We start from the raw sequence: 17830 nt of genomic DNA on the forward strand, positions 1-17830 counted from the left end.
GGTGGCTGGCTTCCCTTCTCTTGCTGTACCTGAGAAAAGGCATAATCCAAATCTCTTAGCAGCAGCATAAAGCAAGCTAGAGAACATACACGATCTGTTCCATTTCCACAGAATTTCCTTTTATTATCCATGTGGCTTGCTCTTTTTTTTTTTTTTTTTTTTTTTTTAATGGGAAGCACATTGCCACGAGTTCATTTGAATGAAAGTAGGGAGGAACCAGTATCTCTTCTTTAGCTTCATGCATCTTACTTCCTAAACTTACAGCTACTGCTCATGTACCTTGTTCCTCTGTGTGGAGCCAAGGTTGCTGCAGGTCTGGGAAATGCAAGAGGATCTGAAGGTTGGAAGTAGGTTAAAGTGCAACTTTAGCTTTATGCTTCCTGTGATGGATTGATTTTTTTTTTTTTTTTGTATAAGAGAAAATTAAATTTTGATAAAACATTTTTTCCCTGTACCTTTTTGGGGCTCTATTTTGGATGCTGCCTTGAGGAAGTGGTGTTGAACCTCCTCATTTTTATACGGTTGTTTATGGCTATAACTTTTTGTGCTCATAACTTTTCCCGATTGTTTAAAAATTTTTTAATATTAATTTCATCTATTTTTTTTTAGCATGCATTGTATGCACACAAGCATTCATTGTATGTACGCCTAATGCGGCAAAAATGGCTGAACGCAGGATGAGCTAAAGCGTTCTGTTTTGTCATTTGCATGCACTAAGTGTGGAGTAAATTATATTTTTTTTCTTAAATTTTTTGAGGGCTGTGTCATGGGCAGAAAGTGAGCGTTCCTGCATATTCCAGAAAAAAACACAATGTCTTATACTCTCATCACAACATAACACAAGTATATTCACCACCATAATCACACCAAACTTTTCCCTTCCTGTTTCAAACTCCCTGAAAATTCTTGGAGTTACCATTGACCGAAATCTCACACTTGAAAGCCATGTGAAGAATACAACAAAGAAGATGTTCCATTCAAAGTGGAAACTCAAAAGAGTAAAACCTTTCTTCCCAAGGGATATATTTCATAGCGTGGTACAATCAATGGTGCTAAGTCATCTAGACTACTGCAATGCACTTTATACTGGCTGTAAAGAGCAAATCATCAAGAAACTTCAAACAGCCCAAAACACTGCAGCCAGACTCATATTTGGTAAAACAAAATACGAAAGTGGCAAACCCCTAAGAAAAAAGCTACACTGGCTTCCACTCAAAGAACGTATCACATTCAAGGTCTGCACTCTGGTTCATAAAATCATTTACGGAGATGCCCTGGCCTACATGTCGGACCTTATTGACCTGCCACCCAGGAACGCTAAAAGATCAGCACGCACATTCCTGAATCTTCACTTCCCCGACTGTAAAGGACTAAAATACAGATTAACACATGCGTCCAGCTTTTCCTACATGAGTACACAGCTGTGGAATGCTCTGCCATTTGATGTGAAAACAATGTGCGACCTAATCAACTTTCGGAAATCATTGAATACTTAGCTCTTCAACAAGGCATACCTCAATGAACCATCATAGGAACTGTAACGCATCACCGCTTGCCTGATATTCTGAATGTGATCTCTCTATAGATGATTGCTTAATTCTATTATATTATCCATGTTCTTTATGTAATACCAATTGTATCTTTTACTCTGGAATGGCGATTGCCATGACGGAACATTGTAAGCCATATTGAGCCTGCAAATAGGTGGGAAAATGTGGGATACAAATGCAATAAATAATCAGTTAGCACACAGTTAATGCAGGAGCGCTTACCACATATGAAATAGGTAGCAGTAACTGCTCTCACTGCAGTTTTTGTAAATGACTGGGCATGGCCATATATTGTGGAAAAAAAGGAATAGTCCTTTTTCACTTCCATGGAAAAATGGTCTTAACACGTGGGAAAGACCTGTGTAAGGGCTTGCTAAGGACATTTCTTACTGCAGCTTAGTAAAAGGGCCCCTAAATGTGCAGAGAAAATGTCTACTACAGAGCCTACAGTAGTCTAAGGGCCCAATGCACAAAACTTACTGGGCCAGCAATATGCTTTTTTCACCAGTTACAGCCAGTTTAGCAAGCATGTTTTTTAGCGGGAGATGCACATTCTGCGGGCTGCTTTCCGTTCGCAGCAGCAAACAATGGGAATGGTATGCTAATGCAGTTAAATGTGCTGATCACTCTTCAAATGTGTATTCAGAGTGATGCATCTGTTTACGACTGATGCACAAAACGCAGCCCCTACTTTTAACGTGGAAATTTTTACAGGAGATCAGGAGCTGTTGTAGCATGATGGTGGCCTCTCGGCAGAGCAGTCTCCTGTGATTTCCACTGGTATTTCAAAGGCAAAATTGAACTAAGCACCCCGTTCCTGCCTCATATCATCACGAACAGTCTCTCTACCCTTCCAGCCCTCCGCTGCCAGTAGGTTGATGCTTCCTCACCCAAACTGCAGCCCCTTGGGGGCTCCGACTGCACAGGGGGACTTTTCTTTCTCTCCAATGTAAGCAGCTGCATGTTTTCCTTTCTCTCCCTCTACATATTTTGTCAGTCTGACAGGCAGCAATTCTCATGAATGTGGCCAGGGGGTGGTGGTAGGGATGGAAGAGTGGCCAGCTGCTCGCTATCCTCTCGGAAAGATAAAACCGGGGGGGGGGGGGGTGCGGGAGCCTCCCCTCCCAGCCCATTCCTACTACTGCTCTTCATGCTACGCCAGTTCCTTCTCTTCTTATCCTCACCGCCCCCTCCCTGCATTTTTTTTTTTGTCTATTAGATTGTAAGCTCTTTGAGCAGGGACTGTCTTTCTTCTATGTTTGTGCAGCGCTGCGTACGCCTTGTAGCGCTATAGAAATGCTAAATAGTAGTAGTAGTAGTACACAGCACTGGCAGCCGGGAGCAGCCCCCTACTCCCTCTCCTTGCCTGCCCTGCTACCATCTTTCTATCCTCCCCATTAGGCAGCTGGCATGGGGTGTGTAGTTTAGATCCACCATACATGGCTTTCATACATGCTACCGGTGTGAAAAGCTTGCATGTATGGAAGCCGTGTAGCAGTGGAGGCTTCTCAGTGTTATGGGCTTAGCGAGTAGCTGCTGTACAGATGCACTAGCATTTTCCCCTACCAAGCTGCTCGCTGCTTTTGTGAGCAGCTCATTTGCATATGATTTCCTTTGGGAATCGCTTGCTATTTCCACCTCGATAATTTTTATCAAGGTGGAAATAGTGAGCAGTTCTTTCTGGGGACTTTGTCCTGTGGCAAATCAAATTAGCTTCATTTTTTTCACACTAGAGGCAGTCCTTTACCTGTGAGGTTTCTCAGAAGAATCAGAGCAAAAGTACACAGGTAGTTTTTTTTTTTTTTTTTTTTGCTTTGAGTGGGAATTTTTTTTTTGTGGAGCAGCAATCAAATTTATGACTGCTTTTTCTTAAAAACTGTAGGTAAAGCAGCATTTTACCTGCAGAAAGGGCTTTTATTGTCCTCGGCCTTACACAAGGTCTGTGTTCATGAGAAAATAGCATTTGAACTCTGGGCTCCTGGTTCCCACCACATTACACTGGATATTCACTTAGCCAGTTAAGTTTGAGCTGGCCAAAATACCACTGGATATTCAACGCTGGTCACTGGAAATGGTTTGGCATTGAATATCCAGGGTCTGCGCTGATCGCGGCATACAGGCTGCCTCCCGTGGTATGAATAGCAGGCCCTATGTGCATTGTTCCATGTCCTTGATGCGAAAGTGTATACTTTTACACAATCAGTGCACTGCAGGAGGTCATTTGTGTGTATGTGGCGATATATGTGCATTGATGACTTGCGTCATATAATTATCTCCAATACGCCCTAGTACAAAGGTTAAATCACTCTGTGATGTTAGTCAGACTAGCAGCAGAGTCTTTCTGTTTTGTAATTAACTAGACATGGTAAAAGACAGGTGCAGTGTAGCCAGGGTTATGTAAGACCTGGGAGACCAGATGTTTAGTCAACAGCCGTGCTGGTATTGCCTGTTCTTTAGATTATTAGGAGAAGGAAAAGTGGCTGCCGGAAGACATGAAGTGGGCATCTTGGAGGCAGACTGTGCTGGATAGGGACAAATCATGCTGAGCTACAACCATAGCAGTGTGGGCAGCATAATTGGGCAGACTGGTTGGGCCCGATATCTCTTTTCTGCCATCATTACTATGTTGCCACATGAATGGGGAAATACTGTGAGAACTGGCAGTATACCAGTGAATGCATGCTAATTTAACATACAGGGCAGAATGGGGAAGCCTTCCTCTTACACCACTAGGAAGTGATGGTATTCTGGTGTGAGATATTGAGCAAGACGTGAAGCAATCCTAGGGATGTGCAAGGCCTCAAAAAATAAATAAATAAATCTGTGGGTTACATTTGTATGTGCACTAGAAGTTTTTTTTCCCCCACGTGCAAACAGATGATATAGGTGTTAATTTGTATGTATAACTGCATATGTGCAGTAAAGGTTTTAATGACCCTAAAAGAACTGAAAGCGCATTAACAAATGCATATTTCTAAGCAGTGGTACCAGGTACTTGAGACCTGCATTGGCCATTGTTAGACACAGAATACTGGGATGCTCCCGCCCGTAACCTCCGCTCCCACGACAAATCCCTCCTTTCAGTTCCCTTCTCCACCACTGCCAACTCCAGGCTCCGCTCATTCTGCCTTGCCTCACCCTATGCCTGGAACAATCTTCCTCAACCCCTACGCCAAGCCCCCTCCCTACCCATCTTCAAATCTCTGCTTAAAGCTCACCTCTTCAATGCTGCTTTCGGCACCTAACCGTCCGTGAAACATAGTATGCCCTATTATTCGGAATCTACACTTGTCTTTGACTGGACACTTGTCTATAGATTGTACACCTGTCTTTTAGATTGTAAGCTCCTTGAGCAGGGACTGTCCTTCTATGTTTGAATTGTACAGTGCTGCGTAACCCTGGTAGCGCTTTAGAAATGTTAAATAGTAGTAGTAGATGGACCCGTGGTCTGTCCATGTATGGCAATTCATGTGTTAATACTATTTGACCTTGGGCAACAAAATTGCCCAGATATGAAATGTAAGATTTTTGTGAGGAGTTCAGGTTTTTTTTCTCTTCTGTAAACCGTACTTGTAGTCCATTACACTTTTTCTATTTCACAGCCGGCCTGAATCTGATTCACACGCTTCTTTCCTGGCATGCTTGAATTTTAGCAGTTTGACTAATTCTGGTGTCTCTGGCCTTATGTTTAAATGGGGCTTATATGTACTCTAAAGTCACAGCCGCTCCTTGTATCTATCATGTTGCTCTATTGCTGGGGTTACTCAAATCCTACTAACAGGCATGCACAGTAGTTTGTATGGTATTTTGTAGTGGTGGGTGAACTGACCTGAAGCTTGCTTTTTATTTTTCAGCTTCTCTCAGAATGGCCACAATTCACGAAATTCTAGGCAAGCTCACGCTTGAGGGAAATGTAAGTACCATGTGTTATATCTTTAATAGAGGTGGCAATATTCAGCAGATCTGTCCAGAAGATTCACACTGGTTCCACACCCTAAAACTACATCATACCCTTCCTTGTTCTGAGAAAATTACTCGGGGTTGATACCATTTGCTAGGACTACATCAGCCCAGAGAAGCACAAATGTTCATAGCGGTCTTGTTAACTTAATTGACATAACTAGAATGTTCCGTGTTTTGTATGTTTACATTTTGTATCTTAAAAGGCAGAGTCCAGATGGCTTCTTCCGTATGGCTACAGCAAACTAAAAAGAGGGAAATCGTCTTGGAAATCCTCATAGATATCTTAGATTAGTATTCAAAAACACGAGGGCAGTTCTTTCAAAAGCCATTTTCAGGTGCAGGGCCACCACCACTGGGCAGGGTTGCTGCTGTGTTCCTCCCCCCCCCCCCCCCAAATCGTCCACTGCAACCCCCCCCCCTCCGATCGCTGCCACTGCAGCCCCGATTTGCTTCCGCTGCTTAAATACCTTGGATGGTAGAGATCCCAGGCCACGCCAGCAGAAGACTGCTTCTTTCTCCAGCACTGACTGCCTGCCCCTGCGGCTGCTTTTCCTCTCATGGCATGCTCGGTTTCAAAACCAAGCATGTGCGCCTGAGAGGAAAAGCAGCCGCTCAGCAATGGGCAGAACAGCAGTGCTGGAGGAAGCTCCGGGTCCTCACCAGCCTCCAAGGGGGGCCCAGCGCTGGAGTTTTCTCTCTTGCTCTCGTCAGGATGTGATCACTGGGTCCCGTCAGGAGCAGGAGAGCGAGAGAGGCCCTGGCCTGGGGAATTTTGACCCCCCTCTCAGCGGCCCTGTTCAGGTGTAAAAGGTTTATTTGAAAAGGTAGGAGTGGACATGTCTTAGTGCCCATCTCTTCACACACACACCCCCTCCCACTTTAGCAGAGGCATTCCCAGGGGTAGGGTGGAGATTGTAACCACATGCATCATTTTGTATTTTCAAAACTTTACATGGTGTGAAGTCATACAGAGCAGCCAAGGCCACCGAGAGGGGGGGGGGGGGGGGGGGGCAAAATTCCCTGGGCCCAGCCCTGACGCCGGCAAGCTTCTTCCTTCCTGCTTATGGGTCTGTCCTCTCCTGCTCTTGCATGCCGCCCAGGACACGGATGATTACATTAATGCAATCATCCGGGTCCCAAGTCTCTTGCCAGCACAGAGGAGCACTGGAGCAGGAGAGGACAGAGCAAGGGAGCAGCGCAGCAGTGACTCGGACAGAAAGGGGTGGGGTGCACGGTGGTCCAGTCCTGCCCCGGGCACGGCTGTGTGTCTCGGCAACCCTGAGAGCAGCTGCAGAAGGAGGCACAAGTGAACAACTACTTTTTAACTTGGGCAATATTCAAAATGAGATTGTGCATTCACTTTCCCTTGCAAATTGGTGCAAACTCTGTAGAACTTTGCATCAATGTGAACGGTTTGAAAATACCCACTTAATATGTTTGGCTCAGTGTTTTCATATTATTATTATTATTATTAACATTTGTATAGCGCTACCTGACACACGCAGCGCTGAACATCTGACACAGAGAGACAGTCCCTGCTCGATAGAGCTTACAATCTAAAAATACAGACAGGCAAGACAATTAAGGGCGAGGAAAGTACGGGATGAGAAGGAACAAGGATAGGGGAATTGAGTATGAGAGATCCCTGAAGTTAAGCTACATTGGACCTGATCAGCAAAGCATGGGAGGTCTCCACCCGGTGCTGCAGTAAATAACACGGACTCTGCAATACTGTTTCTAGACAAACTATACAGAGCTCTGCTACGTGAGATCTTGAAGTGGACTATTTTGAAAGACTACCTAGGTAAACCCGGTCTGGCTGAAAATTGCCCTCTTCTGCACATAGACTTCCTAGCATAAGTGTCATTATTTTAACAGAGTACCTTCATAAGCAAAAAGTTGGCACATTCTTGCCCTAAGCACAGGCGTCTTGTGTCCTTGACATTAGCACAGGTTCAGCAGGAATAGTTCCTGCATGTAAATCACAACTCTGCCCATGGCATATCTCCTGAGGATACCTACTCTACAAGTACATGCCAGCTTGTGCCATGTGTCGTTTTAGGTGTGACCTAATTTAACAGGTCTATATTTTTATTATTTGGATTTTGCTCATACCCTTTTCAGTAGTAGCTCAAGGTGAGTTACATTCAGGTACACTGGGTATTTCCCTGTCTCAGGAGGGCTACTACTACTACTATTAAACATTTCTATAGCGCTACTAGACTTATGCAGCGCTGTACAAATTAACATGAAAAGACAGTCCCTGCTCAACAGAGCTTACAATCTAAATTGGACAGACGAACAAACAGCTAGGGGTGGGGAAATTGCAGTGGTAGGGGTGATAAGTGAGGGTGTTGAGTAAGAGAGTCATGGTTAGGAGTCGAAAGCAGTAGCAAAGAGGTGGGCTTTAAGCCTAGACTTGAAGACTACTACTACTTAACATTTCTAGAGCGCTACTAGGGTTACGCAGCGCTGTACAAATTAACAAATAGGGACGGTCCTACTACTACTACTATTTAGCATTTCTATATCGCTACAAGGCATACGCAGCGCTGCACAAACATAGAAGAAAGACAGTCCCTGCTCAAAGAGCTTACAATCTAATAGACAAAAAATAAAGTAAGCAAATCAAATCAATTATTGTGTACAGGAAGGAGGAGGGTAGGTGGAGGCAGGTGGTTACAAGTGGTTACGAGTCAAAAGCAATGTTAAAGAGGTGGGCTTTCAGTCTAGATTTAAAGGTGGCCAAGGAAGGGGCAAGACGTAGGGGCTCAGAAGAGCTTACAATCTAAAAACAGCCAGAGACTGAGCCTGACATACTGGCTCAGGGAGTCTATTCCAGGCATAGGGAGCAGCGAGATAGAAGGAACGGAGCCGGGAGTTAGCAGTGGGGGAGAAGGGGGACGACAGGAAACATTTACCCAGCGAATGGAGTTCAAGGGGAGGAGTGTAGGGAGAGATGAGAGCGGAAAGGTATTGAGGAGCTGCGGAGTGGATGCACTTGTAGGTCAAAAGGAGAAGTTTGAACCGTATGCGGAAGCGGATAGGGCTCACAATCTAAGTTTATACCTGAGGCAATGGAGGGTTAAGTGACTTGGCCAAGATGTTAGTAACATAGAGGGGCATAATCGAACGGGGCCGGCCATCTATATGGGCGGCCATCTCTAAGGCCGACCCCGTAATGCGCCATACCCAACTGCATTATCGAAACAAGATGGCCGGCCATCTTTTGTTTCGATAATACGGTCGGGGCTGACCAAATCTCAACATCTGGGCCAGCCTTAGAGATGGCTGGCGTTAGAGATGGCCACCATTGGTTTTTGCCGATAATGGAAACTAATGGCGGCCATCTCAAACCCGGCCAAATCCAAGGCCTTTGGTCGTGGGAGGAGCCAGCATTTATAGTGCAGTGGTCCCCCTCACATGTCAGGACACCAACCGGGCACCCTAGAGGGCACTGCAGTGGACTTCACAAATTGCTCCCAGGTGCATACCTCCCTTACCTTGTGTGCTGAGCCCTCCAAATCCCACTCCCCACAACTGTACACCACTACTATAGCCCTTAAAGGGTAAAGGGGGGCACCTACATGTGGGTACAGTGGGTTTGTGGTGGGTTTTGGAGGGCTCCCGTTTACCACCACAAGTGTAACAGGTGGGGGGGGGGGGTGGGTGGGCCTACTACTACTACTACTATTTAGCATTTCTATAGCGCTACAAGGCGTACGCAGCGCTGCACAAACATAAAAGAAAGACAGTCCCTGCTCAAGGAGCTTACAATCTAATAGACAAAAAATAAATAAAGTAAGCAAATCAAATCAATTAATGTGAACGGGAAGGAAGAGAGGAGGGTAGGTGGAGGCGAGTGGTTACGAGTCAAAAGCAATGTTAAAGAGTCTTTCAGTCTAGATTTAAAGGTGGCCAAGGATGGGGCAAGACGTAGGGGCTCAGGAAGTTTATTCCAGGCGTAGGGTGCAGCGAGACAGAAGGCGCGAAGTCTGGAGTTGGCAGTAGTGGAGAAGGGAACAGATAAGAAGGATTTATCCATGGAGCGGAGTGCACGGGAAGGGGTGTAGGGAAGGACGAGTGTGGAGAGATGCTGGGGACAGCAGAGTGCATTTATAGGTTAGTAGAAGAAGTTTGAACAGGATGCGAAAACGGATAGGGAGCCAGTGAAGGGTCTTGAGGAGAGGGGTAGTATGAGTAAAGCGACCCTGGCGGAAGACGAGACGGGCAGCAGAGTTTTGAACCGACTGGAGAGGGGAGAGGTGACTAAGTGGGAGGCCAGCAAGAAAAAGATTGCAGTAGTCTAAACGAGAGGTGACAAGGGTGTGGATGAGGGTTTTGGTAGAGTGCTCGGAAAGAAAGGGGCGGATTTTACGGATGTTGTAAAGAAAGAAACGACAGGTCTTGGCAATCTGGGTCCGCCTGCCTGAAGTGCACTGCAGTACCCACTAAAAACTGCTCTAGGGACCTGCATAGTGCTGTCATGGAGCTGGGTAAGACATTTGAGGCTGGCATAGAGGCTGGCACAAAAATGTTAAATTTTTTTTTTGATGGGAGGGGGTTGGTGACCACTGAGGGGGAGTAAGGGGAGGTGATCCCCGATTCCCACCGGTGGTCATCTGGTCAGTTGGGCACTTTTTTGAGGCTTGGTCCTAAAAATAAATGGACCAAGTATAGACAGCCATGTGCTCGTCAGAGCCGGCCTTCTTTTTTTCCATTATCGGCCGAAGGCGGCCATCTCATAACCACGCCCCCATCCCGCCTTCCGTACCCTCCTGACACGCCCCCTTTAACTTTGGCCGGCCCTGCGATGGAAAGCAGTTGAAGCCGGCCAAAATCAGCTTTCGATTATACTGATTTGGCCGGCTTTAGGAGATGGCCGGCCATCTCCTGATTTGTGTCGGAAGATGGCCGGCCTTCTCCTTCGAAAATAAGCAGGATAGTAACATATGTATGTATTTATTCTGCAGTATTAGTATACTGAATACTTATGATGCTTTTGATGATCCAGTCAGAGTGGGGAAGCAGCATATAAATTTGTATAAATGTTTAAAACGCTTTGAAGAATCGCAGTCCCACCCAGAGTGTTCCTAGCGGAGATCCTAATACGCAGACTTTGACAGCAGAATCTGTTTTCCTTTGAACTTGCATGGCATCACAGCAGCATGAGAGGGAGGTTCATTCAAACTGAATCAGTGAATGTGCCAAGGTACATGCCTGCTCAAGAGCTTTTCAGACCAGGACATTTCATCATCGCATACAGCTGACCTTTTTTTTTTTTTTCCTAGTTCAACTTATTGAATATGGAGTTTGGCAGAGGGAGAAGAGATTTTTTTTTCCCTTTTTGATGATCCAGAATATGGTACTAATTTAGAGAGCTTTTTCTTCTTCACCAATGGAAAGAGAAGGGTTCTGAGGTGCAGTTAAGGTCTGGTTTTGCCTTTGGCTGCTGTTTTCAAGAGTGGAGGTGACTGCTAGGAGTAGGAAAATGTTTTTCAAAATAGCAGCACCAGAGCAAGAGTGGGGATCGCTCCTGCCCCTTTCTGGGTTTGGTAATTTGGGGGTGAATCGGGGGGGGGGGGGGTGGAGATCCCGAGGACTGCTTCTAGGGGGGTTGGGGTAGTAACAGGGTTTGGAGCTCCAGTCAGGGGCTGCTTCTGGAAGGTCACCATCCCTTTTGACCCCCAGAATGGGAAGGAGGAGGGGGAAATTGGAACAGGCATCTGTCCCAGCAGGGAACTGAGGGGTGTTAGCCTCTGAGCTGGGGCCATGGGGGCCTCTTGAAAACCCTGCTTCTGCTGCATGAAGGAAGATGTGTCTGAAATTTGTATTGCTTATGACTAGAAGAGCACAAAGTTCTAGGTGTTAGGTAAAGCATGAGAAATATCCTACAAAACTTGGTTCTGGATGCAGATGAGCCAGAAATTAATTTAAACGTGTTATAACTTATAAGCAGTGACAAAGAGGAACTTTGGGGAAGGGGGGAAAAGTGAGTTTATTTAAGGGGAAAGTATTGTAATTGGGAACACTGTAAAATCTCCTTTCTGACTCTTGAGGGGCAAATCTTGCCTGTAACTAAATTAAAGGAAGAAAAAGTAACGTTGTCATACAGCAACTAAACTCTTCTCTGTTCAGCGATTCTGCGAAGGGATTTTATGCAGCTGTCTAGTTAATGAAACCCAGGAAGACCTGATATTTACTTTCTCCAGGCAGTAAGATTGTCCCTATCCAGGGAGAAAAGCCTTGTTTTCGATGCTTGTCTGTCTATATGATCTGCATGTGAGGAGCAAAGACCTTATTCCTGCTTTTGTCTTTCCAGCAAAGTGCAAGCCATCAGCACGCACTTGGAACTGTCAGGGCATCCACCAACTTTGATGCAGAGAAGGATGCAGCCGCTATTGAAACGGCCATCAAGACCAAAGGTAGGAGACCAGTGTAAACCATTGCGTCCTTGGCAGTGCATTTTTTTCTAGCAACAAAAGATGCCGGTACTCAAACGCCAGGCTGCCCTTCATGTATAGCAGATGAGGCTTAGCTCCCTTCTTATGTGAGTCTACTGCTGTACAGTACTGCTAAGGATATTCGGTTTTAACTTCATCGTAGTTGGATTAGAGAAGGTCCTGTGGGCCCATCTGAGTCTGACTCTCCTTTCTATACTGCATCTGTGCTCATTAAGGTCTTGGAATCAACAGCTATTTTGAAAGCGGTTTATCAATACCAGAAGACCTGTTGGTGGTAGATTCTGCTTCTTTTGCCAAACACTCTCCGTCCTTTGGCACAAATGGAATGTTTTGATGTTCTCGCTCTATGGATACTAGATCAGTGCGGCCGCCAGAGCTTTGACACATGTAATCGTTTTGTGCCATTCTGTTTTGAAAATATATTCATACCTCTAAAGGGATATTTATCCATTTTTTGGCAGTATTTGGTTATTTATATATCAAATATTATATATTATACTAGTAAAACAGGCCCGTTTCTGACACACATGAAACGGGCGCTAGCAGGGTTTTCCTCGGAGTGTGTATGTTTGAGAGAGAGAGAGAGATGGAGTGTGTGTGAGAGTGAGAGAGAGAATGAGTGAGAGACAGACAGAGTGTGTGTGTTTGTGTCAGAGAGAGAGAATGTGTGAGAGACAGAGAATGAGTGTGTGTGTGGTGCTCCGAGTTCCATGACCCCCTCCTTCCCTCCCTCCCTCCGAGTTCCATGCCCCCCCACCTCCCTCTCTCTCCTCTCCTTCCTCCCTCTCTCTCCTCCCCTCCGAGTTCTTGCCCCCCCTTCCCTCCGTGTTCCATGCTCCCCTTTCCTCGGAGTGTGCATGTTTGAGATGGAGTGTGTATGAGAGAGAGAGACAGACAGTGTGTGTGTGAGTCTGTGTGTGAGAGTGTATGTGAGAGACAGTGAGTGAGTGTGTATGTGTGAGAAAGTGAAGCCTTGAAGCATTCGTGCGCTCTGTAAGGCTCCATCTCCTCAATTGATGACATGTAGTTTCAGGAATGCTTCAAGGCTTCACTTTCTCAGCTTCAGAACGTTGGAGGTGCATTTTATTATAGAGGATATTGAGTGGCCTAGTGGTTAGGGTGGTGGACTTTGGTCTTGAGGAACTGAGTTCAATTCCCACGTCAGGCACAGGCAGCTCCTTGTGACTCTGGGCAAGTCACTTAACCCTCCATTGCCACATTGGGCCTGCCATGAGTGGGAAAGCACAGGGTACAAATGTAACAAAAATCATTTTTATTGAAAAATATTTAACAGTATTCATCAAGACAGGTTTCCCCTTAAACATCTGCTGTCCCTCACTCCCACCCAAAAAGTTATATTTACTTATAAACGTATAACTTGTATCACTGAACCTATGCATTTTTTCCCCTGCCTTCACTTTGCACAAAACTAATCCTTCAGCCTCTGCTTACTAGTGTTCTGCTCCAGGCTCTATGACTTCCAATGTCTCCCATTTCCTTCCATCATATGTAGCTGAGAAAAACAGCTTTACTTTGTAGAGCTGTCTGGTACAGGATATAATAAATGTGTGTTGTTTATGTCCCTGACTTTTATCTCCCCTCACTGCCAAAGCAAATAGTCTTCTTATGTAGGAGTTTGAGTGGAAAGTTGGCACTGATGGGGTTGTTGAGGTAGTGCAGTGGGGCTGGCTGCAGTAACACATTCAGTTTTTGGTCTAGCTTTTTTTTTTTTTTTTAATCAATCAGCCAGCTTCTTTTAACAGTAGGCATATTGGTTTGTGTTAATCCTATGACTTCTTCTAAGCTGCACATAGTAAGATGAGAAGCCACAGAGCTGTGCTTGTAATGGTTCATTTTGTGAGATTACTGTCTAAAGCAAGAGTGTTGAGCGTGCCCAGCATCTTCATCTGGCCTGAAGTAATGATCTGGGACCTACCCCTGTACTGTCATCAGTGGTCAGAGCTGGCTGAAGGCCTCTTTAAGAGGGGCTGGATGTGTAGTGGCCTTGGAGTGCAGTCCGTAACAGCTTGTTTTTCCTCTGTGTGACCTTGCTTGCAGCAGTAGAGGCTTTAGCTATGGCTGTGGAGGAAGCAGGGCCCAGGTGGCTTCTCGAGTCTAGGGACAGTGTTGGGAGCAGTGGGAATTTGACTGTCTTTCATCTTTTCATCCTGTGCTGTGCTCATATTGGATTGACAGGACAGGGATGCTCAGGCCATATCCTTCTGTGCTCACCCCCCCCCCCCCCCCCCTCCGAACAGGTCTAATGGAAAACCTTCTTGCTGTTCTACACTGTTTCTCCTCATGTTTCTTGCTGGTACACAAAGCAATTTGTCATCAGATGTTACACTGAGGCTGTCTTGTTAGCCCATAAAAATCCAGGGTTACTTGGATTTGCAGAAACGTCTCCATTCCCTGCTTACCAGGTTTATTCTTTGCTTGTAGAATGTTGCGGTGTGCACATGCTTACAAACTGAGAGGTTTTCTTTTTCCCTGGTTACAGATTAACCTAAATCAATACTGTGTAAGCGCTGATGCAGATAGGGTTGGATGGATGTGAGTCTGATGGACACTTCTATCCTTAGTCAGCTATGATGGAAGTACTGCAGCTGCCCCACCCTGCTGCCATGGCAGATGTGAGTCAGCATCCTGCAAGAGGCCAGCGGTTTTGCTCTTCCTTTACGGTGCAAGAGCACAGTTTCCATAAAATGCCATTGCAGTGATTCAAGCCTGAATTTTTTTTTTTTTTTAATGTGCTGTACATGAGAAGAAATGAGCTCTGAAGTGGAGGAGTAGTGTAATGGTTAGAGGTTTGGGCTGAGAACTAGAGACAGGGCCACCGAGAGGGAAGGGCAAGATTTCCCCAGGCCTGGCCTCCAAAGGGGGCCCGGCGCCAGCAATAGAAAAGACACTTTCTTCAAGCGTCCGTGGTAGGCACAGGCAGAAGGCTGAATTGGTCTCCTGCTCCTGTGTGCCGTGTTATTGCATTAACTCTGCTCTGCTGGGCACATCCCTTCTCCTAGTTGCAGTGCTTCCTATTTCCACATAGGTGGGAGGGGACATGGCAGGAAGAAGGACCCATGACTGGCAGAACAAAGTTAAGATGATAACCTGGTACACAGGAGCAGCAGACAGAATCGGGGGGGGGGGGGGGGGGGGGGAGTTGGAGGATCGTGGGGGCACCCTACAGATTCTTTGCTCCATGCCTGACAAGGGGAGTCCAATTCAAATCCCACTAAAGCTCCTCCTGATCTTGGTCAGGTCACTTAACCCTTTATTGCCTCAGGTACAAACAGATTAGTACATAAGTATTGCCATACTGGGAAAGATCAAACGTCCATCAAGCCCAGCATCCTGTTTCCAACAGTGGCCAATCCAGATCACAAATGCCTGGCAAGATCAAAAAAGTACAAAACATACTGTTTATCCCAGAAAGAGTGGATTTTCCCCAAGTCCATTTAATAACGGTCTATGGACTCTTCCTTTAGGAAGCCGTCCAAACCTTTTTTAAACTCCGCTAAGCTAACCGCCTTTACCACATTCTCTGGCAACGAATTCCAGAGTTTAATTACACGTTGAGTGAAGAAACATTTTCTCAGATTCGTTTTAAATTTACTACATTGTAGCTTCATTGCATGCCCCCTAGTCCTAGTATTTTTGGAAAACGTAAACAGACGCTTCACATCTACCCATTCAACTCCACTCGTTATTTTATAGACCTCTATCATATCTCCCCTCAGCCGCCTTTTCTCCAAGCTGAAGAGCCCTAGCCACTTTAGCCTTTCCTCATAGGGAAGTCATCCCATCCCCTTTATCATTTTCGTTGCCCTTCTCTGCACCTTTTCAAATTCCACTATATCTTTTTTGAGATGCGGCAACCAGAATTGAACACAATATTCGAGGTGCGGTCGCACCATGGAGCGATACAAAGGCATTATAACATCCTCCTTTTTGTTTTCCATTCCTTTCCTAATAATACCTAACATTTTATTTGCTTTCTTAGCCGCAGCAGCACACTGAGCAGAAGTTTCATCTTATCATCAACGACGACACCTAAATCCCTTTCTTGGTCGGTGACTCCTAACATAGAACCTTGCATGACGTAGCTATAATTTGGGTTCCTCTTTCCAACATGCATCACTTTCCACTTGCTCACATTAAACGTCATCTGCCATTTAGACATCCAGTCTCGTAAGGTCCTCTTGTAATTTTTCATAAACCTCCCGCGATTTAACGACTTTGAATAACTTTGTGTCATCAGCAAATTTAATTACTTCACTAGTTACTCCCATCTCTAGGTCATTTATAAATATGTTAAAAAGCAGCGGTCTGAGCACAGACCCCTGGGGAACCCTACTAACTACCCTTCTCCATTGAGAATACTGACCATTTAACCCTACTCTCTGTTTTCTATCTTTTAACCAGTTTTTAATTCACAATAGAACATTACCTCCTATCCCATGACTCTCCAATTTCCTCTGGAGTCTTTCATGAGGTACTTTGTCAAACGCCTTCTGAAAATCCAGATATACAATATCAACCAGCTCACCTTTATCCACATGTTTGTTCACCCCTTCAAAGAAATGTAGTAGATTGGTGAGGCAAGATTTCCCTTCACTAAATCCATGTTGACTTTCAGGTGAATTTTCGAAAGAGAAGGACACCCATCTTCCGACACAAATCGGGAGATGGGCTTCCTTCTCCCAGGGTCGCCCAAATCGGCATAATTGACAACCGATTTTGGGCGTCCTCAACTGCTTTCCGTTGTGGGGACGACCAAAATTCATGGGGGTGTGTCGGCACCGTACTGAAGGCAGGACTGGGGCGTGATTTAGAGATGAGCGTCCTCGGCCAATAATGGAAAAAAGAAGGGCATCCCTGACGAGCAATTGGCTGACTTTACTTGGTCCATATTTTTTTTTCACAACCAAGCCTCGAAAAGGTGCCCAAACTGACCAGGTGACCACTGGAGGGAATCGGGAATGACCTCCCTTTACTCCCCCAGTGGTCACCAACCCCCTCCCACCCAAAAAAAAAAAGAATTTAAAAACATTTTTTTCCAGCCTCTATTCCAGCCTCAAATGTCATACCCAGCTCCATCACAGCAGTATGCAGGTCCCTGGAGCAGTTTTTAGTGGGTGCAGTGCAGTGCACTTCAGGCAGGCGGACCCAGGCCCATCCACTCCCACCTGTTACACTTGTGGTGGTAAATGTTGAGCCCTCTGTGCCCCCCTTCACCCCTTAGGGCTATGGTAGTGGTGTACAGTTGTGGGGAGTAGGCTTTTTTTTTTGGGGGGGGGTTGGAGGGGTCAGCACCGAAGGTAAGGGAGCTATGCAGCTGGAAGCAATTTGTGACGTCCACTGCAGTGCCCCCTAGGGTGCTCGGTTGGTGTCCTGGCATGTGAGGGGGACCAGTGCACTACGAATGGTGGCTCCTCCCACAACCAAATGCCTTGGATTTGGTCGTTTTAGAGATGGGTGTCCTCAGTTTCCATTATCGCCGAAAACCAGGGATGACCATCTCAAAAACAACCTAAGGACAACCATCTCTAAGATCGACCTAAATTTCATGATTTGGGCGTCCCCGACTGTATTATCAAAACGACAGATAGATGCCCATCTTGTTTCGATAATAAGGGTTGCCCCGCCCCTTTACGGGGCTGTCCTGCGAGGACGCCCTCATGACAACTTGGGCGCCCTGTTCGATTATGCAAGTAGCATACATGATAACATATGCTGGTGCGCTCTTTCATTCGGTGCCCAAGATCAAAGGTAGAGCATGCTGAATAATGGCTCTCTACCGCTTAAAACCCTATGCCAGCTTGGAGCTGGCATTAGGGCAGGAGGGGAAGTAGG

General features: G+C 45.8%; 1 protein-coding gene across 1 annotated transcript in view; it reads left to right on the forward strand.

Annotated features, from left to right (window-relative positions):
* The window catches only part of ANXA2 (annexin A2), an 81596-nt gene that overhangs the window by 12359 nt on the left and 51407 nt on the right, over positions 1-17830 (forward strand). Inside the window, exons 2-3 of the mRNA XM_030188451.1 lie at positions 5405-5463; positions 11836-11938. Of these exons, the coding sequence (XP_030044311.1) occupies positions 5416-5463; positions 11836-11938 (151 nt within the window). The 5' untranslated portion in view covers positions 5405-5415. The remainder of the gene's footprint in view (positions 1-5404; positions 5464-11835; positions 11939-17830) is intronic.

The sequence above is a fragment of the Microcaecilia unicolor genome, chromosome 1 (genome assembly GCF_901765095.1).
Source record: "Microcaecilia unicolor chromosome 1, aMicUni1.1, whole genome shotgun sequence".
Lineage (NCBI taxonomy): Eukaryota > Metazoa > Chordata > Amphibia > Gymnophiona > Siphonopidae > Microcaecilia > Microcaecilia unicolor.